The 17958-nt window shown below is 44.8% G+C and overlaps 1 protein-coding gene across 4 annotated transcripts in view; it reads left to right on the plus strand.

The window, feature by feature from the left end:
• The window catches only part of LOC147105202 (cadherin EGF LAG seven-pass G-type receptor 2-like), a 361456-nt gene that overhangs the window by 268213 nt on the left and 75285 nt on the right, over positions 1-17958 (plus strand). For all 4 annotated transcript variants that reach the window (XM_086011326.1, XM_086011327.1, XM_086011324.1 and 1 more), the window contains exon 9: positions 4440-4606. In XM_086011326.1, the coding sequence (XP_085867452.1) occupies positions 4440-4606 (167 nt within the window). The remainder of the gene's footprint in view (positions 1-4439; positions 4607-17958) is intronic.

The raw sequence follows: 17958 nt of genomic DNA on the forward strand, positions 1-17958 counted from the left end.
TCAACTTTGGAGCTCAAAAGATTTATATTCGTAAACTCAAAGCCAAAATTACACAGTCCACAACACAAGCATCCCTAGAACCTCAGCAACACAGATCTAACTTCTACCATATTGCTAGACAGTAGAGATGTGCACTGTCCAATAAATTGTCAGGGATTATATGAAGAAACCCCTTCACCACCAGAGGTTGAATTTCTTTCCTGACTTCTCCTCCTCTTCCCCTCCTTACCCCACACACATCTATAGAATCAAAGCCATCGGAAATGACACAGCAACAAAGAGTACTGAAGCAAAAAGCCCACTTATATGCATCGTGGCTTGCAGCAATATCAGGACATGGAAACTTGGGATGTGCACAGAGGGAATGTTGCACCTTTATACTTATGTAACCTTATTTTACTTTAAAAGGATGAGTGCAAAGTAACGCGAACCAAATTCAAGTATATACAAGTGAATCCAAAATAAGTTCAATTCATTTTGGACCTGGAAGTCAGCACAAAGAAGTGTGAAGTAATGCATTTTGGAAGGATGAATGAGGAGAGGCAATATAAACTAAATGATAACATTTTAAAGGGGGTGCAGGAACAGAGAGATGTGGGGGGGGCGGGTGTTGTGTACAGAAGTCTTTGAAGGTGACAGGACAAGTTGAGGAGAACATTGTTTGCGTGGCAAGTTACTATGGTCTGGAAAGCACTGCCTGAAAGGGCAGTGGAATCAGATTCAATAGTAACTTTCAAAAGGAAATTGGATAAATACTTGAAGGGGAGAAATTTGCAGGGCTATGGGGGAAGAGCAGGGCAGTGGGACTAATTGGATAGCTCTTTCATAGAACTGGCACAGGCACGATGGGCGTAATGGCCTCCTATGCCATAATGATCCTATGATTCAGTGGAATATGTGCATATCCTACATACGCTGATTTTCATTTGCTCTTGTTTTTAAAACTCGTATGCTGGCCAATTTGAGGGAAGTTAGTGCTGTGACTTGGAATGCCCTTTTATGTTTTTCATTCAGACTCAATGGGGGCGATTTGCCCATTGGAGGCGGGTTTGGGTGGGTTCCAAACCCGCCTCCACTGAGAGGTGGGAAAAATTTGCGATTTTCCCCTAATTGGCCAGTTGATTTCAGAGGTGTGGGTTGCCCTGGGCCAATTAGTGTTTTGGGACTGAAACTCGCCTCTGCTGACGTCACTTATCCAGCTTCATTTAAGGGCTGCTTGTGGCTCATTCCACTGGTTTTTGGTCGATAGTGCACCACCTCCAAGCTGTTATCTCCTTGAAGAATGGCCAGCTGCAAGGCAAGGGCCTCCCCGAGGTTCTTGGATGAGGCGCTGGGTATGCTGGTTGAGGGGGCGAGAGCTAGCAGGGAGGTGCTCGCCCCCTCATCTGGGAGGAAGAGGCCTCCCAAAGAAACCAACCCTGTGTGGGTCCAGCTGGCAAGGGATATAACGTCCAGATCTGTGTGCAGATTGGATGATTGTTTCTGTTTATTGATGAAATGCCATCCCGGTGTCAGTGTATTAAAATTAGGTGATGGCAATCTGTTGGCGTGATGGCATCTGTTATTTCGGTTTAGGCAGTTCCACATTGCAGGCTCCGCGACACTTGCATGGTCAGGTTGGTGGTCAGAGTGAAAGGAGGCCAGAGAGTCATGTCCATTGTCTATCATGTGTTAAGAAGGAGCCAAGCACATGTGCCACAATGGGCAACCTATGCAAATCTGGCCAGGATGAGTGCACTCCTTGCACGACGTGCTTCCATGCACTGGCGCCTTCTGCCCTCATTCGAATCTGAGGTCCATGGTGAAAGGAAATAAATGGTTCCCATGCTGCTGGCAGATACCTCCGTTGGGGACGCGCTCAGTCCAAGGGGGGAGAGGGTCTTCCAAAGAGGTCCCACAATTGAGAGATAGAAGCTGCAGCACCTCCGACTTTGGTAGGCCTGCTAAAAGTGCTGAAAGACCTTTGGAACAAAAGTTCTGCCACCTGCAACTGCTCCCTGATGAAAGCGCCGTTTTAATGGTGGAGCTGCAGCTATGAGGAGGCCACCCACTTGTCAACCCGCTAGGGTTAGCTGGCGTGGTTTAGGAAGGTCGTGCAATACGCTGAAAATGTGGTAAACTAACGAAGGCCTGTCAAAATAGGATTATAGAGGCCCTTAACTACTATTTAAGGGTTTTAACTACCTCTCCCGACTGATGGAGGCAGGACCGAATCGCACCCATTAAACCCACCTCCGGCAAAATTGCGCGGCGGCGGGTTCCAAACCCGCCCTCAGTTTTTGCCATTTTGCCAACTGTCCCGCCTCCAAACCTGCCTCCTCGGGGCTGGGAAAATCACCCCCAATGTTAAGTCACATAAGGAACATGTTGGATGCATGATGACCTTCGTTTGATCTAGCCCAAATCAATGAAGCACCTTAATCCAATCTTTAGAAGGTCTCTCAAAATCATTCGAGTAACGTAATCCTTCCCTACACCAGGCAGCCTTGAAGTGTAATTTGGCGCTGAAAGTAGGGCAGTTTTGTATTGCAAATATTCATCACACAGACGTGCTTTAAGACTCTCCCGAGCTCATTTCGCTAAGGATGGAGGCTTTCATGCCATTGGTTTTTGGTTATCATTTGTAAACAGTGAATGTGTCAACCAGCCCCCTACTGCATAAAAGGTCCAGGCTTAGAATTTCGGTGAAGCCTGAAATTGGGTGGGTGCCACCGCAGGCCAAGGTTAACGGGCGCCTGTAAAAAGAACGCAGGCAGCACCGTTATTTTGGTGCTGCCTGCTGATTTAAATGAGCACAAGGCAGAACCTCCCATGCAACATGCTCTTTCAGGTGGTAAAATCAGCAGGAGGCCGAAGGTCGGGTCTAAAGTACCTCAGGAAATCGCGATTTATGAAAGTGAAGTGCAGTATTTCCGGTTACGTTTCTCGTGTTTTGTAGGTTGACAGAGAGGGTATGCAAGCCCAGAGATACACTAATCTGTCATATTTTAAAGAATGCAACCAATATTTCTGATTCTACTCCCTAGAATACAAATAAAAGCAACCTATTCTTTTAATACACATACATAGTGAATAAGCTTTGTTCTGACGGAGGGTCTACGCACTGGCAAAGGCTGCACGCACGGGTGTGCTTTGGAGAGGGCGATAAAAGGAGCGGCGACATCCAAAATTGCTCAGCATGCGTCAATTCATCGTTGCACACCGATTGACGTCATGCTCCTGATCACTGAAATATTTGAGGCGAGCACTGGCAGCGCTGCCGACCTGCCCAATATGGCGGCCGCCGTGTTCCGCACCAGAAGTGGGTGGAAGCGAGGCGGCCGCCATTTTTTCTTCAAAACCGTCCTTAACGGCCGGCGCTAAAGATTCCAATTTCTAGGCCACAGTTCTCTAATCCAATGGCTCAGTTAGTTAATACACTGATACTGGGCAATACAGATTGAGAATGACTCGTGTTTCAGTGCATGTCTGTGCTTGAGTTAATTCCTGGCCAAGGGAAGCAAAAGCCAGCCAGGGTTCCTTCTCCTGGTAGTCATCCAGCAGCCTCCACTGGAACTGCATGTATGTGGACATCAGGTCAGAGGAGAGGATAATGTTTGGCTGCAATACCCATGTTTGGCTGCAATACCCTCCATGGTGGAATTGCCTGGCAACACTACGACTGACACAAGAAAAGTGGCCAGTTGGACGAGGCTCAGCAAAAAGTCAACACTTTCAGGAGAAGGGGAACTGAGAACCTTGGCTGAAAAAAGAGGAGGGGAATGCATTACTTTACTTCTAGGTTGCTTGACATCATTCAGGTATCCTTTTTGACCAAGAAGTGAGTGGACAGACTAGACTAAATGTTCTTTGTGAGTGCCAACAGTGCTGTGGTTCAAGTAGGATGGATTGAAGGGTTGTCAGTTTTCTCCCTCCCCCTCTGTGATGGAATATCTCTTTTTTTTCCATGGGACTTTCTATTCAGAAGCCTATGTAAGAACAAAAGAAACACATTGCACCTAATCACTAACTGCTTTATCTCTTCTGTTTTATTTATTCAACCTTGGTGCCCAGTACTATGAACCTTGGGCCTTCACCTTGGTTTGTCAATTGAAAAAAAAAACAAGTAATGTGGGCAACTCTGATATTTGAGCTCACCAGTTTGAGCTAACAGACTTGTGTTAAGCTAATGTGAGTGAAGATAAGTTCATGCGTATTGACTGTCGGGCTTCTTACATTTATCCCAATTTCAAAGTACATCTTCTGAAAGGCAAGAAGAATTTGCAGCACATAGTGTTCTGTACATGGAGGAACTCTTAAAAGTTTCAGATGGTTTATTTAGGTTGCTAGTTATTAATTGATAGTGCTATGAATTGTAAAGTAGCTTTATGGTTTGGTTAATATTTCATGTAAACCTCCCATAAGAATATAGCGGTGAACTGATTTTTTGTTTGTTTCAGTAATGGCTAGTCCCCAACGGTTCCTGGGTAACAGCCTTGTTTCATGGAGCAATCTTGTCAGCACAATCACTTTGCCCTGGTACATTGGGTTGATGTTCCGTACACGGCAGGCAACTGGCATCTTTATCCGAGCAGAGGCTGGTCAATTCTCAACAGTCAGCATTCAGGTTGGTAGTTTCAGACATTAATACCTTTTTTAAAGCTTTACAAATTAATATATCCTAATATCCTGGATGTCACTAAGTGTAACCTGGAAGAAACATCAAAGAACAGGGAATTAGGTGTGTTGATAGTGCAATACTTCGGACCTTTTCAAAATGTCTTGACTTATCTTTTAATCACTAAAATCAACTACAGTAAACTCTTTCGTATCCGGCACCGACGGGACCGGGATGGTGCCGGTTGATTAAAAATTCCGGATAACAGAGAGGTCGGCAATTTTTAACACACACAAAATTAAAACCAGTGACTAAATTGGCCACCGCGGGAAACTCGGACTCGGAAAAACGAAAAATGGATGGATTCGGTAAGATTACCGGCTATCTATTTTGCCGGTTATTAAAGAATTCCGGTTGATTAGGTGCCGTTTAACCGAGAGTTTACTGTATCAGGAAGAATGCTAGTGTTTTAAAACTGAAAACAAAGATTAAAGAATACAAATCCTTCAAGGAACTATTTGTACAGTGGCCAGGCCATAATTTACTGTTTGCTTAACCCTTAGACTGCAGAAGGGCCAGGAAAAATGCTTTAGCAAGTTTTCAAATCGCACTGTATTAGTGAAACAAACATTAATATTACTCAATGTCAGGAGCAGTTTCACTTCTGTAATATTAACCATAACCTACTGAAGTAAGCACCTACAACACAATTTTAATTCAAATAAGTTTTTAAAAAAAATAAACACTAATTTGCTCAACCGGTCATGTTTCTTCCCATACTCTCTTTGTTACTATTTTCTCTGTTATATTTTTAACTTAAAACTTCTCTTTCAGTATCAGCTTGGCTCAGTTGCACTCTTGCCTCCGAGTCAGAAGGTCATAGGCCGAAGCCCTACTCCAGGACTTGAGCACATCATCACGGCTGACCCTTCAGGAGTGCGGCATTGTTAGAAGTGCCATCCTTCAGATGTGATGTTAAATGGAGGCTCCGTCTTCATGATCAGTAAATAATCCCATAACACCATTTGAAGACGAGCAGGGATCCCAGTGTTCTGGTCAATATTTCTCCCTCAAACAACCCAACACTACAAACACCGATTATCTGGGCATTTATTTTATTGCTGTTTGTGGGCAAATTGGCTGCTGTATTTAAAAAGAAAGAAATACTTGCATTTATATAGCGCCTTTCATGACCACCAGACGTCTCAAAGTGCTTTACAGCCAATGAAATACTTTTGGAGTGTAGTCACTGTTGTACATTTGGGAAACGTGGCAACCAATATGTGCACAGCAAGCTCCCACAAACAGCAATGTGATAATGACCAGATAAACTGTTTTTGTGATGTTGATTGAGGGATAAATATTGGCCAGGACACCGGGGATAACTCCCCTGTTCTTCTTCAAAATAGTGGCCATGGGATCTTTTACATCCACCTGAGAGCAGACGGGCCCTCGGTTTAACATTTCATCAAAAAGACGACACCTCCGATAGTGCAGCCCTTCCTCAGCACTGCAGTGTCAGCCTAGATTTATATGCACAAGTCCCTGTAGTGGGATTTAGAACCCACAACCATTCTGACTCAGAGGCAAGGGTGCTACCCACTGAGCCACAGCTGACACTGTTTACCTACATAACAACAGTGATTACCATTCAAAAAATATTGTATTGGCTGTGAAGTGCTCCAGGACAGCCTGAGGGCATGAAATGCACTCTATAAGTGCATGGTCTTCCTTATGAGCCTAAACTATAATACATCTTTTTTTAAAGTCTAACTTTAAATCTTTTAGTTAATTGTTTTCCTCCATTTGGAAATGTAAGCAACTTTCAAAAATGGGTTTTCACTGGCTGATAATCAACCCAGTTGTTAGATCAATTTCAAACCCAAATTGAAAATGGTCATTTAGGTACATTATAGATGTGACCAAGACACTGTTCCACACGTAAAAACTCGTCAAACATGAAAGAGGATATAACAACGATGTAATTTTGTCATCAATCCCCAGAGCCTGACAAAACCCAGACAAGTAAACTCATGTTCACCGCTGGGTGGGTTAATAAGCATCCTTGGATTCACAGACCTATTTTCTTATCATCAATGTCTTCCAGTTTTGCATTAAGAGCTTTCTTCCATAATTGAGTACTATATGTCTACCTGTAAATAATTCAACATCTACCAGAAAACCTACAAAGTGTTCTGGCACTATCATTAGATAATGACTACTAAAATAATAGTTTAAGTTAAAATACGGGTTGTAGAAATCAGTCACAAAGCCTTGGCATCATAAGAACATAAGACATAGGAGCAGGAGTAGGTCATTTGGCCTCTCGGGCCTGCTCCGCCATTCAATAAGATCATGGCTGATCTGATCTTGGCCTCAACTCCACTTCCCTGCCCGTTCCCCGTAAACCTTGACTCCCTTATCGTTTAAAAATCTGTCTATCTCCACCTTAAATATATTCAATGACTCCGCCTCCACAGCTCTCTGGGGAAGAGAATTCCAAAGATTCACGACCCTCTGAGAGAAGAAATTCCTCCTCATTTCCAATTTAAAAGGGTGCCCGCTTATTCTGAAATTATGCCCCCTAATTCTAGATTCCCCCACGAGGGGAACATCCTCTCTGCATCTACCCTGTCAAGCCCCTTCAGAATCTTATATGTTTCAATAAGATCTCCTCTCATTCTTCTAAACTCCAATGAGTATAGGCTCAACCTTTCTTCATAAGACAACCCCTTCATCTCTGGAATCAACCTCGTGAACCTTCTCTGAACTGCCTCCAATGCAAGTATATCCTTACTTAAATAAGGAGGCCAAAACTGTATGCAGTACTCCAGGTGTGGTCTCACCAACGCCCCGTACAGTTGTAACAGGACTTCCCTACTTTTATACTCCATTCCCTTTGCAATAAAGGCCAACATTCCATTTGCCTTCCTAATTACTTGCTGTACCTGCATGCTAACTTTTTGTGATTCATGTACAAGGACCCTCAGATCCCTTTGTACCTCAGCATTTTGTAATCTCTCCCCATTTAAATAATAATTTGCTTTTTTATTTTTTCCTACCAAAGTGGATAACCTCGCATTTTCCCACATTATACTAGATCTGCCAGATTTTTGCCCACTCACTTAGCCTATCTATATCCCTTTGGAGATTCTTTGCGTCCTCCACCTATCTTTGTATCATCAGCAAATTTGGCTACATTACACTCGGTCCTTCATCCACGTCATTAATATATATTGTAAATAGTTGAGGCCCCAGCACTGATCACTGCGGCATCCCACTAGTTACAGTTTGCCAACCTGAAAATGACCCATTTATCCCGACACTCTGTTTTCTGTTAGTTAGCCAATCCTCTATCCATGCTAATATGTTACCCCCAACCCCGTGAGCTTACTTAGCCTATCTATAACTCACTTAACCTAGCTATATCCCTTTGGAGATTCTTTGCGTCCTCCACACAATTTGCTTTCTCACCTATCTTTGTATCGTCAGCAAATTTGGCTACATTACACTCAGTCCCTTCATCCAAGTCATCTTCATCAGTGGTCGCATTCTTGCCTGTGAGTCAAAAGGTTGTGGGTTCAAACCCCATTCCAGGACTGGGACACAAAATCAAGGCTGGCACTCCAGTGCAATACTGAGGGAGTTTTGAACGGTCTGATGTGCCGTGCTTCAGATGAGGCGTTAAACCAAAGTCCCATCTGCCCTCTCAGGTGGATGTACAATACCCCCTGGCACTATTCGAAGAAGAGCAGGGAGGTTTCCCCCACGCCCCCCCCCCCCCCCCACCCTGGTGTCCTGGCCAACATTTATCTCTCAATTATCATCACCAAAACAGTTTAATTAGTCATTTATCTCATTTTTGTTTCTGTATGTGCAAATTGGCTGCTGTATTTCCGAACATTACAACAGAGACTACACTACAATCCTGGAACTCCCTCCCTAACAGCACTATGGGCGTACCTTCACCTCATGGACTGCAGCGGTTCATTAAAGTGGCTCACCACCACCTTCTCGAGGGCAATTAGGGATGGGCAATAAATGCTGGCCTTGCCAGCGATGCTCAATTCCCAGGAACGAATAACAAAAAAATTCTTTCTTTCTTATGAATAACATCAGCATCTATTATATACTCTGGAAGGATCAACCCTAATACTAACAATTATGGAACACAACAAAAATCCATTGCAGTAAATTATACTTTGCAGCATATAAAGATGACTGTCTATTGTAATGACACACATCGTGTACAGATGTGAAGCTGAATTATCCAATAGTCCTGTTTATAAAGTCATGGCAAGTTAATGTGCAAGATTGTAGACCAAAACGTTTGTGTAAATGTGAATTTGGTAAATGTAGGTGCTAGCCTATGATCTTATTACAGCTAATAACACATTGATGCATTTTGAATTTAATCATTACTAGAACAAAAAGTTGACAGATGTATTGGTGCAATTGTATAAAGCTCCCAAATTGTTGATACAGTATTGGCAAAGCAGATATTTTTTTAAGTAGTTGTAAGGAAGAGGAAGGTTGGGCATTGCATTTAGAATTAAATAATTGAACTCCACGAGGATGTATGTATGAGTGTCAAAACACCATTTATCATTTGCAGAATTGCATGTTTTTAAACATCTTTTGTCATTGTTCACCTGTTTGTAAAGAGCTCTGAAATGTTGTTTTCTTCATAAGTAAGAACGGTATAATCATAGACATTATAGCACAGAAGGAGGCCATTCAGCCCACTGTACATGTGTGGATGTTAGCTCTTCAATTGGAACCAAAGGGCGGAATCTTACCTGAAACGGGACTGCTGGTTTTCGCATTCCTGTCCCGCCCCCAGTGACATCAGATGAGCTGACGTTATTTTGCCCTGATTGGCCTTGTTAAGCCCGCCATGCCGGCTTGCCGGCCAATAAAGGGAAAGCCGGTGTTAGATGACATCAGTTGATGACGCTTCATCTGCCGGCTTTCTTAAAGGCATACGCTCCACACTTGTTTGACAGTGTTTGACAGCATTGAGGTGAACCCTTGCAACCAGGCTCTCCAATTACTCTCTCCTTAGGATAAAACAGATGGCAGCTGCAGCTGAGATTGCAGAAGCCATCTGTCACTTCTCCCGATGAGATGAGGCTACACAAACACTTCACAGCTTGTCACCTGTAGAAACATCTAACCACAATAAAAATTACATTCATAACTTTTCCATACCTCTGATACTCAGCAGTGTCCCATTGAATCCTTTAAACCACTTCTGCAGCTGTCATATATACACAAAAATTACAGTACAACCACATCACACTTCACTTACTCTGGCAGGGTTCCCCGAAGTCGGGAAGCCTGCAGTGGAAGGCTCAAAATGGGAAAAAGCCTGTTAACTGCCTGTTAACTACCTGCGCAAACCGGGGATCCGACTCCCGGGAAGATTGGTTGGAGGTGGGTTGGGAGCGGGTTTGGGACCCGCTCCTATTTTGGGGGATTTTCCGAGCAGTCCTGCCTCCAGACCCGCCTCCTCAGGGCTGGTAAAATCCAGCCCATAGATTCTAATCCTATTTCACTGCTTTTATTTTTCATTTGTGCTGTTGTTGCTATTTATCATGTAATGGTTAAAAATGCTGTATGCAGCATTCTGAAATCATCTTTTCCATACATTTCAATAAAAAACTGGTAAAAGCTAAACAACAGCTTCAAAAAAAGTTGACAGTTCAAAAGTTGACAGTTCAAAAAGAGCCCTGATACGTGAGGACATGCATTAGACTGGAAGTGCAGTGGGACATGGGCTGGCCATAAGTTAAACAGCAGGAATACCCAACATTTGGTAATTTTTATTGCAAAGGAGAAACAACTTGAAGTAGATAAAAGTAGTGGCTGGGGGCATGCTCCCTCCAAATCTTCATTTTTGACACTTTATTTTGCGCACTTTCTGTCATTTTGGAGCTTACTATAATTCTGCCTTTCAAGACCAAAGCAATTTCTTCTGGGAGCGTTACAGATGCTTGTATCCTCCTATTCAAAGCCATTGCAGGAACTTTGCTACAACTTTATAGGGTGCAGTTCCTTTCATTGCGAACCTAACCCCAAATAATTTGTGAACTGAAATCTTTTACAATACGTAGCAATAACAATCACAATTGGTCACGATCATGTTCACAGGGCAAAACTCAATATCGCATTTGTTCCTGTAGACAGCCAGGGATTATTTGGATTGAGGATATATTGATTTAACTGTTTCAATTAATGTTTTATTTTTAAGTTGCTTCAGGAGGGTTAAGGATGAGTTCGGATAAAGGTTGACACCCAGAAATGAACCTGTCTTTCGATCTTTTAGATGCTGATCAACCCACTGAGCATTTTTTTTTTGAAATCCAGTTTTAAATACTTGAAAACACCAGAGGCTAGAAATGACTGTTTGTGACAATGATCGATGCATGCTTATCATATTCATTTGGCACTCGTCTGTCTGTTATTTTAATGGAGGCATTATAAGCCATCTAAAATAAACAGGTTAATCCCTAAATTAAAGTAATGGACAGGAGGAATGTCATGTGAATACATGGTTTATCCCTTTTTTATTGCCAACAGTAATTTCTGGCCATTATTAGTCCTTTGAGCCAGTCAAAAGGTTTATTTTCTTATACTGAATACAGTCAATGTTTTGGAAAAAAAACCAAGAAATTATGGTTGACAGGAACAGGCACAGGGAGCTGCATTTTGTGCTCTCAGGTGGACCTGACTGGGGTTTGCAGTCACTTATACTCTTAGTGATTATTAATGTCACTCCTCACACTTCCCCATGGATGTCGATCAGTCTAATAGGGATGGCGTGGGCTCTCTCCCCATTTACAGCACGGGGACTCCCACATAACTGTGTAATAAAATGAAAACTTTCTAAGCTAGAAAACATCACTAGGTGCTACAGTCACCCACTAACAGGGCAGCAGTCTGCATCATGCATTACTGTAGTGCACAGTAGCAAAATCCTATTTTTTTCCCCAATTAAGTGAAACTCCTCACACTCCAACCCCTCTCAGTTTATTTCTAAACACTGGCAGTAAACAAAGCCAGTAAATGCATCCACACCAAGGAACATCCTCCTCACATTATAAGAATGGCTGCAGCCAGTCTTGAAGGAAACCCACCTTTGCAATAGTTAGCAGGCTGACGCATGGGGTGAAACACTGGGGTGGATTTTAACTTTCGAAGGTACGGAAAATGGAAGGTAGCCCAAAATCAACGAAACGAAATATCAGGTGGGGAACATAACAGGCAGCCGATCTGCTACTCCCCGCTTTCTGCCACCGCCAAAAATCTACATCAGCCGAATTGTTACTTGTGTCACTTCTTTGGGGACAAATACTGAATAAAAACACCTGTAAATGTGAATCTCAGAAACCATCAGCTCATCTTAAAACTACAACTGATCTGATCTGATAGGTTCCTACAGCTGCCAATCCTGCCTTAAAACTGATCTGATTAGTTGATACTGACGACCTCCAATTCCAGCGAAGAAACTGACATGTGGGTTGAAAATGTCAGTTAAAACACAGACAGCGGGCGTATATAATTTTGAAGGGGAAGAGCAAGCTGCTGGTGAATAAACAGCACCTACTGGATTTTTAATTATAGTTAGATGCAAACTCTGAAGAATGTGATGTATAAAAGCTCGGGATGTGTTCAACATTTGAGTTTCCCATATTGCTCACCCAAATTGTACACAATATGATGACAATTGTGACCATTGTCTTAGCGGAGCAGTTCACAAAAAAATTAGGCACATAATCTAAGGAAGGATATACTTGCCTTGGAGGTGGTGCAATGAAGGTTCACTAGATTGATTTCTGGGATGAGAGGGCTGTCCTATGAGGGGAGATTGTGTAGAATGGGCCTATACTTGCTGGAGTTTAGAAGGATGAGAGGTGATCTCATTGAAACATGTAAGATTCTGAAGGGGATTGACAGGGTAGATGCTGAGAGGTTGTTTCCCCTGGCTGGAGTGCCTAGAACTAGGGGCCATAGTCTCAGGATAAGGGATCGGCCATTTAAGACCGAGATGAGGAGGAATTTCTTCACTCAGAGGGTTGTGAATCTTTGGAATTCTCTGCCCCAGACGGCTGTGAATGCTGAGTCTTTGAGAGTATATTCAAGGTTGAAATTGATAGATTTTTGGACTCTAGGGAAATCAAGGGATATGCAGATCGGGCGGGAAAGTGGAGTTGAGGTCAATGATCAGCCATGATCTTATTGAATGCCGGAACAGGCTCGAAGAGCCATATGGCCTACTCCTGCTCCTATTTCTTATGTTCTTAAAATGAAATATTAACTCTTATTTTAATGGAACTAGCCTGTCTAGAGTCCATTTGCTGATGATGTATTGGCGATTTTACGGCTTGAACGCATAGGCCATTAACAGTTTTATTCATCGTATAAAATACACACTTTCTATAAAAAAAAAGTGCCAGGTTTGCCACTTTGGGAGTTATAGCTGCCAATTCCTCTCTGACTCAACCTGAGGAACCTGACCCAGTTTCCCTAGTCTGTGTGTGATCCATGGACAGAGGCAGTAGGCCATTCAGTTCATATGTCCACATAAGTTAGCAGACCTGGACAAATTAAAGTTATACCACATACCATACACTTGGGGCTGGATTTTCTCAATGGAGACGAGTTGGAGGCGGGGCTGCTGCTTGACGGGTCTATGTCCCGCCTCCATCATCTTCTGGCAAGCCAGCGGAATTTTCCCCTGATTGACCTCGTTAAGCCCGCCCTGCGGGCTCAGCAGGCCAATTAGGGGGAAGTCACTGACAGAGCACGTCAACGTCTGACGTGCCATCTGTCAAGACTTCTTGAGCGAAGAAATGTTGGCGTTTGACAGCTCTGTGAAGCTGTCAAACACTGACAATCTCTGTAGTTTGATGAGACCTTGGGCTGGATTTTCATTGAGGAGTCGGGTAGGAGGTGGGACTACAACTTTCGGGGTTGTAGTCCCGCCTCCACCGAGTTCTAGACAACCCACGTGATTTTGACTTGATTGACCTTGTTGAGCCCACCCAGCAGGCTCAGCAGGCCAATTAAGGGCCACCTGGCAACAGGTGACGTCACAGATTGATATTTCATCTGTCAAGACCTTTTGACAGATGAAGTATCAGCGTTCGACAGCTGTTTGAAACTGTCAAACACTGACAATCTGTACTCCAAGTTAATTCCTTCCTCTCAGGATGATTTAGAGATCTCAACAGAACAGAAAGCTGAATGCTGGAACTTTTGACAGATCGCGGCCATTCTGTTTTCTATGCCAGTGAGATGAGGGACTCCCGAGACCTGAAGGAAGGAAGGCTGTAAAGGTAAGTACATGTAAGTACAATTTCTTTAAACACACCAAACACACTTACCTCTGCACTCATGCACCCATCACTCACCTGAGCACCGGACATCTCGACCCCTCCAAGCCCTTCATCCCGACGGCCCGCCTCGCTAACTTGGCGTGGTTTGGAGCCATCGGGAATCCCACACTTCAGGGATGAAAATAGGGATTAGGCTAAAAACTGCCTGTTAACTACCTGTTAACAGGCAGCTAATTGGCACTAATCCCCTTCCCGCCTCAGGTAGGCAAGTCCCAGTGTGGGTCGGGTACCCGCCTCCTTTGAAACTGGCATGGAGGTGGGTTGGGGGCGGGATACGTTTGTGCCCCTCGATTTCAGGATTTTAACACCTCACATGCCTCCAATCCCGCCTCCACGGCCCAGTGAAAATCCTGCCCCTTGTGTTCAGGACTCATCAAACCTTTCAACTTTGTAGATTTCAGATGACTGTTGGTTCGGAGGATCCAACAGCCAGTCTGTGAAATCGACAAGGAAGATGTCGGGACTCCCGATCCAGAGCGGATGAAGGCTGTGGGCAGAAACCAAGGTAAGTGAACTTTTTTTAAACTTAACACTCACCTTAGATACTTACTACTCCACACTTGCACCCATCTCTCACCTCTACATCTTACTTTTATGTCCCTCCGACCCCCGCAGACCTCTGACTCGACTCCTCCAACCCGGAGGGGTTTTCCGAGGTCAGAAAGCCTTCACTTAAAAAGGTAAAATGGGACTAATCCTTTTTTCTGCCTGTTAACTACCTGTTAACAGGCAGATAAAAGGATTTAATCCCTTTCCCGCCTCGAGGAGACGGGACCCGAAGCAACACATCTTCCCGCCTCCTGGCAAAAGGGCACGGAGGCGGGATGGGGGCGGGTATGCCATCTGCCCCCACTTTCTGCTATTTTACCGGCAGTCCCGCCTCCATACCCGCCTCCTCAGGACTGAGAAAATCCAGCCCTTGGTGTTAGCTGTGGCTCAGTCGGTAGCACTCTCGCCTCTGAGTCAGAAGATTGTGGGTTCAAGTCCTGCTCCAGGGATCTGAGCATAAAATTTGGGCTAACACTCCAGTGCAGTACTGTGGGATGCTAGGCAGTATATAGAAGTGCCGTCTATGGCACTATTTCGAAGAAGAGCAGCGGAGTTATCCATTGGTGTCCTGGTCAATATTTATCTCTCAATCAACATCACTAAAAACAGATTATTTGATCATTATCACTGCTGTTTGTGGGACCTTGCTGTGTGTTTATTGGCTGCCTCATTTCTTACATCACATTTCAAAAAGCAATTTGGGACGTCCTGAGGTCGTGAAAGGCGCTATAGAAATGCACGTCTTTTACTTCTAAATAAATATTCAATGGGGTGAGGAATAGACTAAGTTTTAAATAATAAAAATATAAATGAAATATGCTGGCTCTATCAATGCCAAATGCAAGACATTTGGGGTTAATAATAGGATGGCAGTCTGCTGACCCCAGGAGGTCCAGCACAGAGGCTTCAGATGCTCAACGTGCCTCAGTGTGGTAAAAGACTTTCATTTGAATTGGGCATCTGCCTCATAATCAGGCTTGATTATCAATCAGAGTGGTGCTCCAGACGCACCGTGAGGCTGCCTTCAAATTTATATCAGAGTAAAAATTTAGTACCTCTGCCCTTTGTCCTTCTTGAGACGGATGCTCCTTGCCCCCCCCACCGCCCCCCCCCAAGCCGACGTGCCTGGTGCCCCCCCACCCCCCACATTGACCCACACCAGGAAAGTTCTGGCACACAACAGGTTTCCAGCTGCCCTCTACTGGTCGCTGATGCCCCATGTTGCAGCCCTGGTCCTCCTGGCACATTGAGAGAGTTTCAGCTGTACATGAGCTCGGGTTATCGTGCTGTTTTATGTGCAGGCATGGAGAGCTTCAGACTCATGTTACATGTGACCCTTAACTACCTGAAAGAGGAGACTTTCAGTCTGACCTGGTTGACTTAAATCCTGGTCCTAAAACCTAGGGGATATGCTAGCATAAATTATGAACACCGGGGCTATGAGGAATAAATGGTATTAGAGCTGCCTCTGATTTGTCATACTGCTCGTCCGACATCCAATATTGGATGAGCAGAAATTTCCTCCAATTAAATATTGGGAAGACCAAAGCCGCTGCGGGCTAAATTGGATCGTCCCCAAAGATGGGTGCGGGGATCGCGATGTGCTATTTCCCCATGCCCATTCAGTGTAATGCAGGCAGCATGCCAGCTTCGTGCTGCCTGCTCATTATATTGATTGCTGCATGTAGCCAGCGGTAACCGCACTGTTCATTGGCTGCACACATCAGCAGGGGGACCCAATATCGTTACTTGCTAGCACTGCTTAAAGCTAAAATAAAAACAGTAAATGCTGGAAATAGCAGGTCAGGCAGCGTCTGTGGAGAGAGAAACAGAGTTAACGTTTCAGGTCGATGACCCTTCGTCAGAACTACTTAAAGCTAGCCTGCACCTCTTAAAGGGGAGGTGCATTGTGGCTGCTGGAGGTGCTGAGATCATTTGGAATATTGCTGTGCAACAATCAACAATGGCTGACCATGGGAGAGAGCGTGCACCAAGGTTTTCCGACGCCGCACTGGAAGTCTTGGTGGAGGAGGTGGAAAGGAAGAGAGATGTCCTGTATTCGCAGGGGGGCAGAAGGCCCTCCAGACACATGATGAGAAGGCACTGGGAATAGATAGCCGTGGAAGTAAATGTCAGGAGTTTAGCACCAAGAACCTGGATGCAGTGCCGCAAGAAGTTTAATGATCTCACATGAGTGATCAAGATCTGTGAATGCATCTTCAAATGTCATATCCACTAGCCTCAGCCACTGCTCAATTCACCACACACCCATCACTCACCTACCAACAATCTCTAGCAATCACAACTCATACCTAACATTCATATGCTTCACCTCACCCTCACACACTTAGCACTGTCGCAAGCCTCACACCCACATCTCACAGCTTGCAAACACTGCCAGTTATTCAACCATGACAGCCACATCAACCAAACATTGCATGACACTCACTGACACACTTCCCTCTCTCTTGCAGGAGAAGGTGGCGCACAACTGGAGGCAGCAGGAACTAACCGGAGGGGGACAGGCGTGCCTGCAGGTTCTAACCCCCATGGAGGAGATGGTGCTGGACCTTATAAGGAGGGCCTTTGGTGAGGCTGTGGCCTGCGGCAGGGCTGAATCCATTAAAGATGATGGTATCCTCATACCTAATCCTCTTTCTCACATCCCACTTCGCCCTTATCCCACAATCTTTTCTGCCTTACTAGCTGCAGATGGTGTAAGCATGCACGTCTTACTTTCCCCTCTCTCCTCACCACAACCCTACCCTTGTGCCTTTTCCCTTTCAGATACCCAAGAACAACAACCTGCCCAGGCAGTGGAGGAAGAGCAAGAACACAGTAATGATGAAGACACGCCATCGCTTATCTTAAAGCATAGCATAGAGGCGGGATCTACACATGGTGAGACACTGGGCACAAGTGCGCTGCAGCCAGAGCAGGGGTCAAGGATAGTGCAGATGCCAGCTCACCAGAGGGTTCTGCTGCAGAGCACTCAGATGAGGACTTCGATGGACCAGGCTACAGAAGAAGGCTGATGGGTGTACACAACAAAATGCTTGGTGTATTGGGATGCCTGCCAGGAAGCCTGTGATGTCAAGGAGCATGGAGGAGTTCGGCACCAACTTGGCGCAGGGCTTTGCACAGCGCTTGGAGCCCAGCCTTTCCAGCATGGAAATGGTGGCCAACTCCATCAACACACTTGTGGAACCAAACACGATGCAGCGTCTGATGGCTGATGCCTCAGCTTCCATTGCAGCACAAGCAGCTTCCATGTGCTGCAGTGGAAGCTCAGACTGCTGCCATCGTGGATACCAGTGTTCAAAGGGGCTTCCAGGGTGTCACAGCAGTCCAGCAATCTGTCCTCCAACAGATTACTAGGATTGCTGAGGCACCGCCCTGGGGGAGTGGCAG

Source organism: Somniosus microcephalus, chromosome 18 (genome assembly GCF_052327205.1).
Source record: "Somniosus microcephalus isolate GS21.2 chromosome 18, FLI_Smic_1.0, whole genome shotgun sequence".
Lineage (NCBI taxonomy): Eukaryota > Metazoa > Chordata > Chondrichthyes > Squaliformes > Somniosidae > Somniosus > Somniosus microcephalus.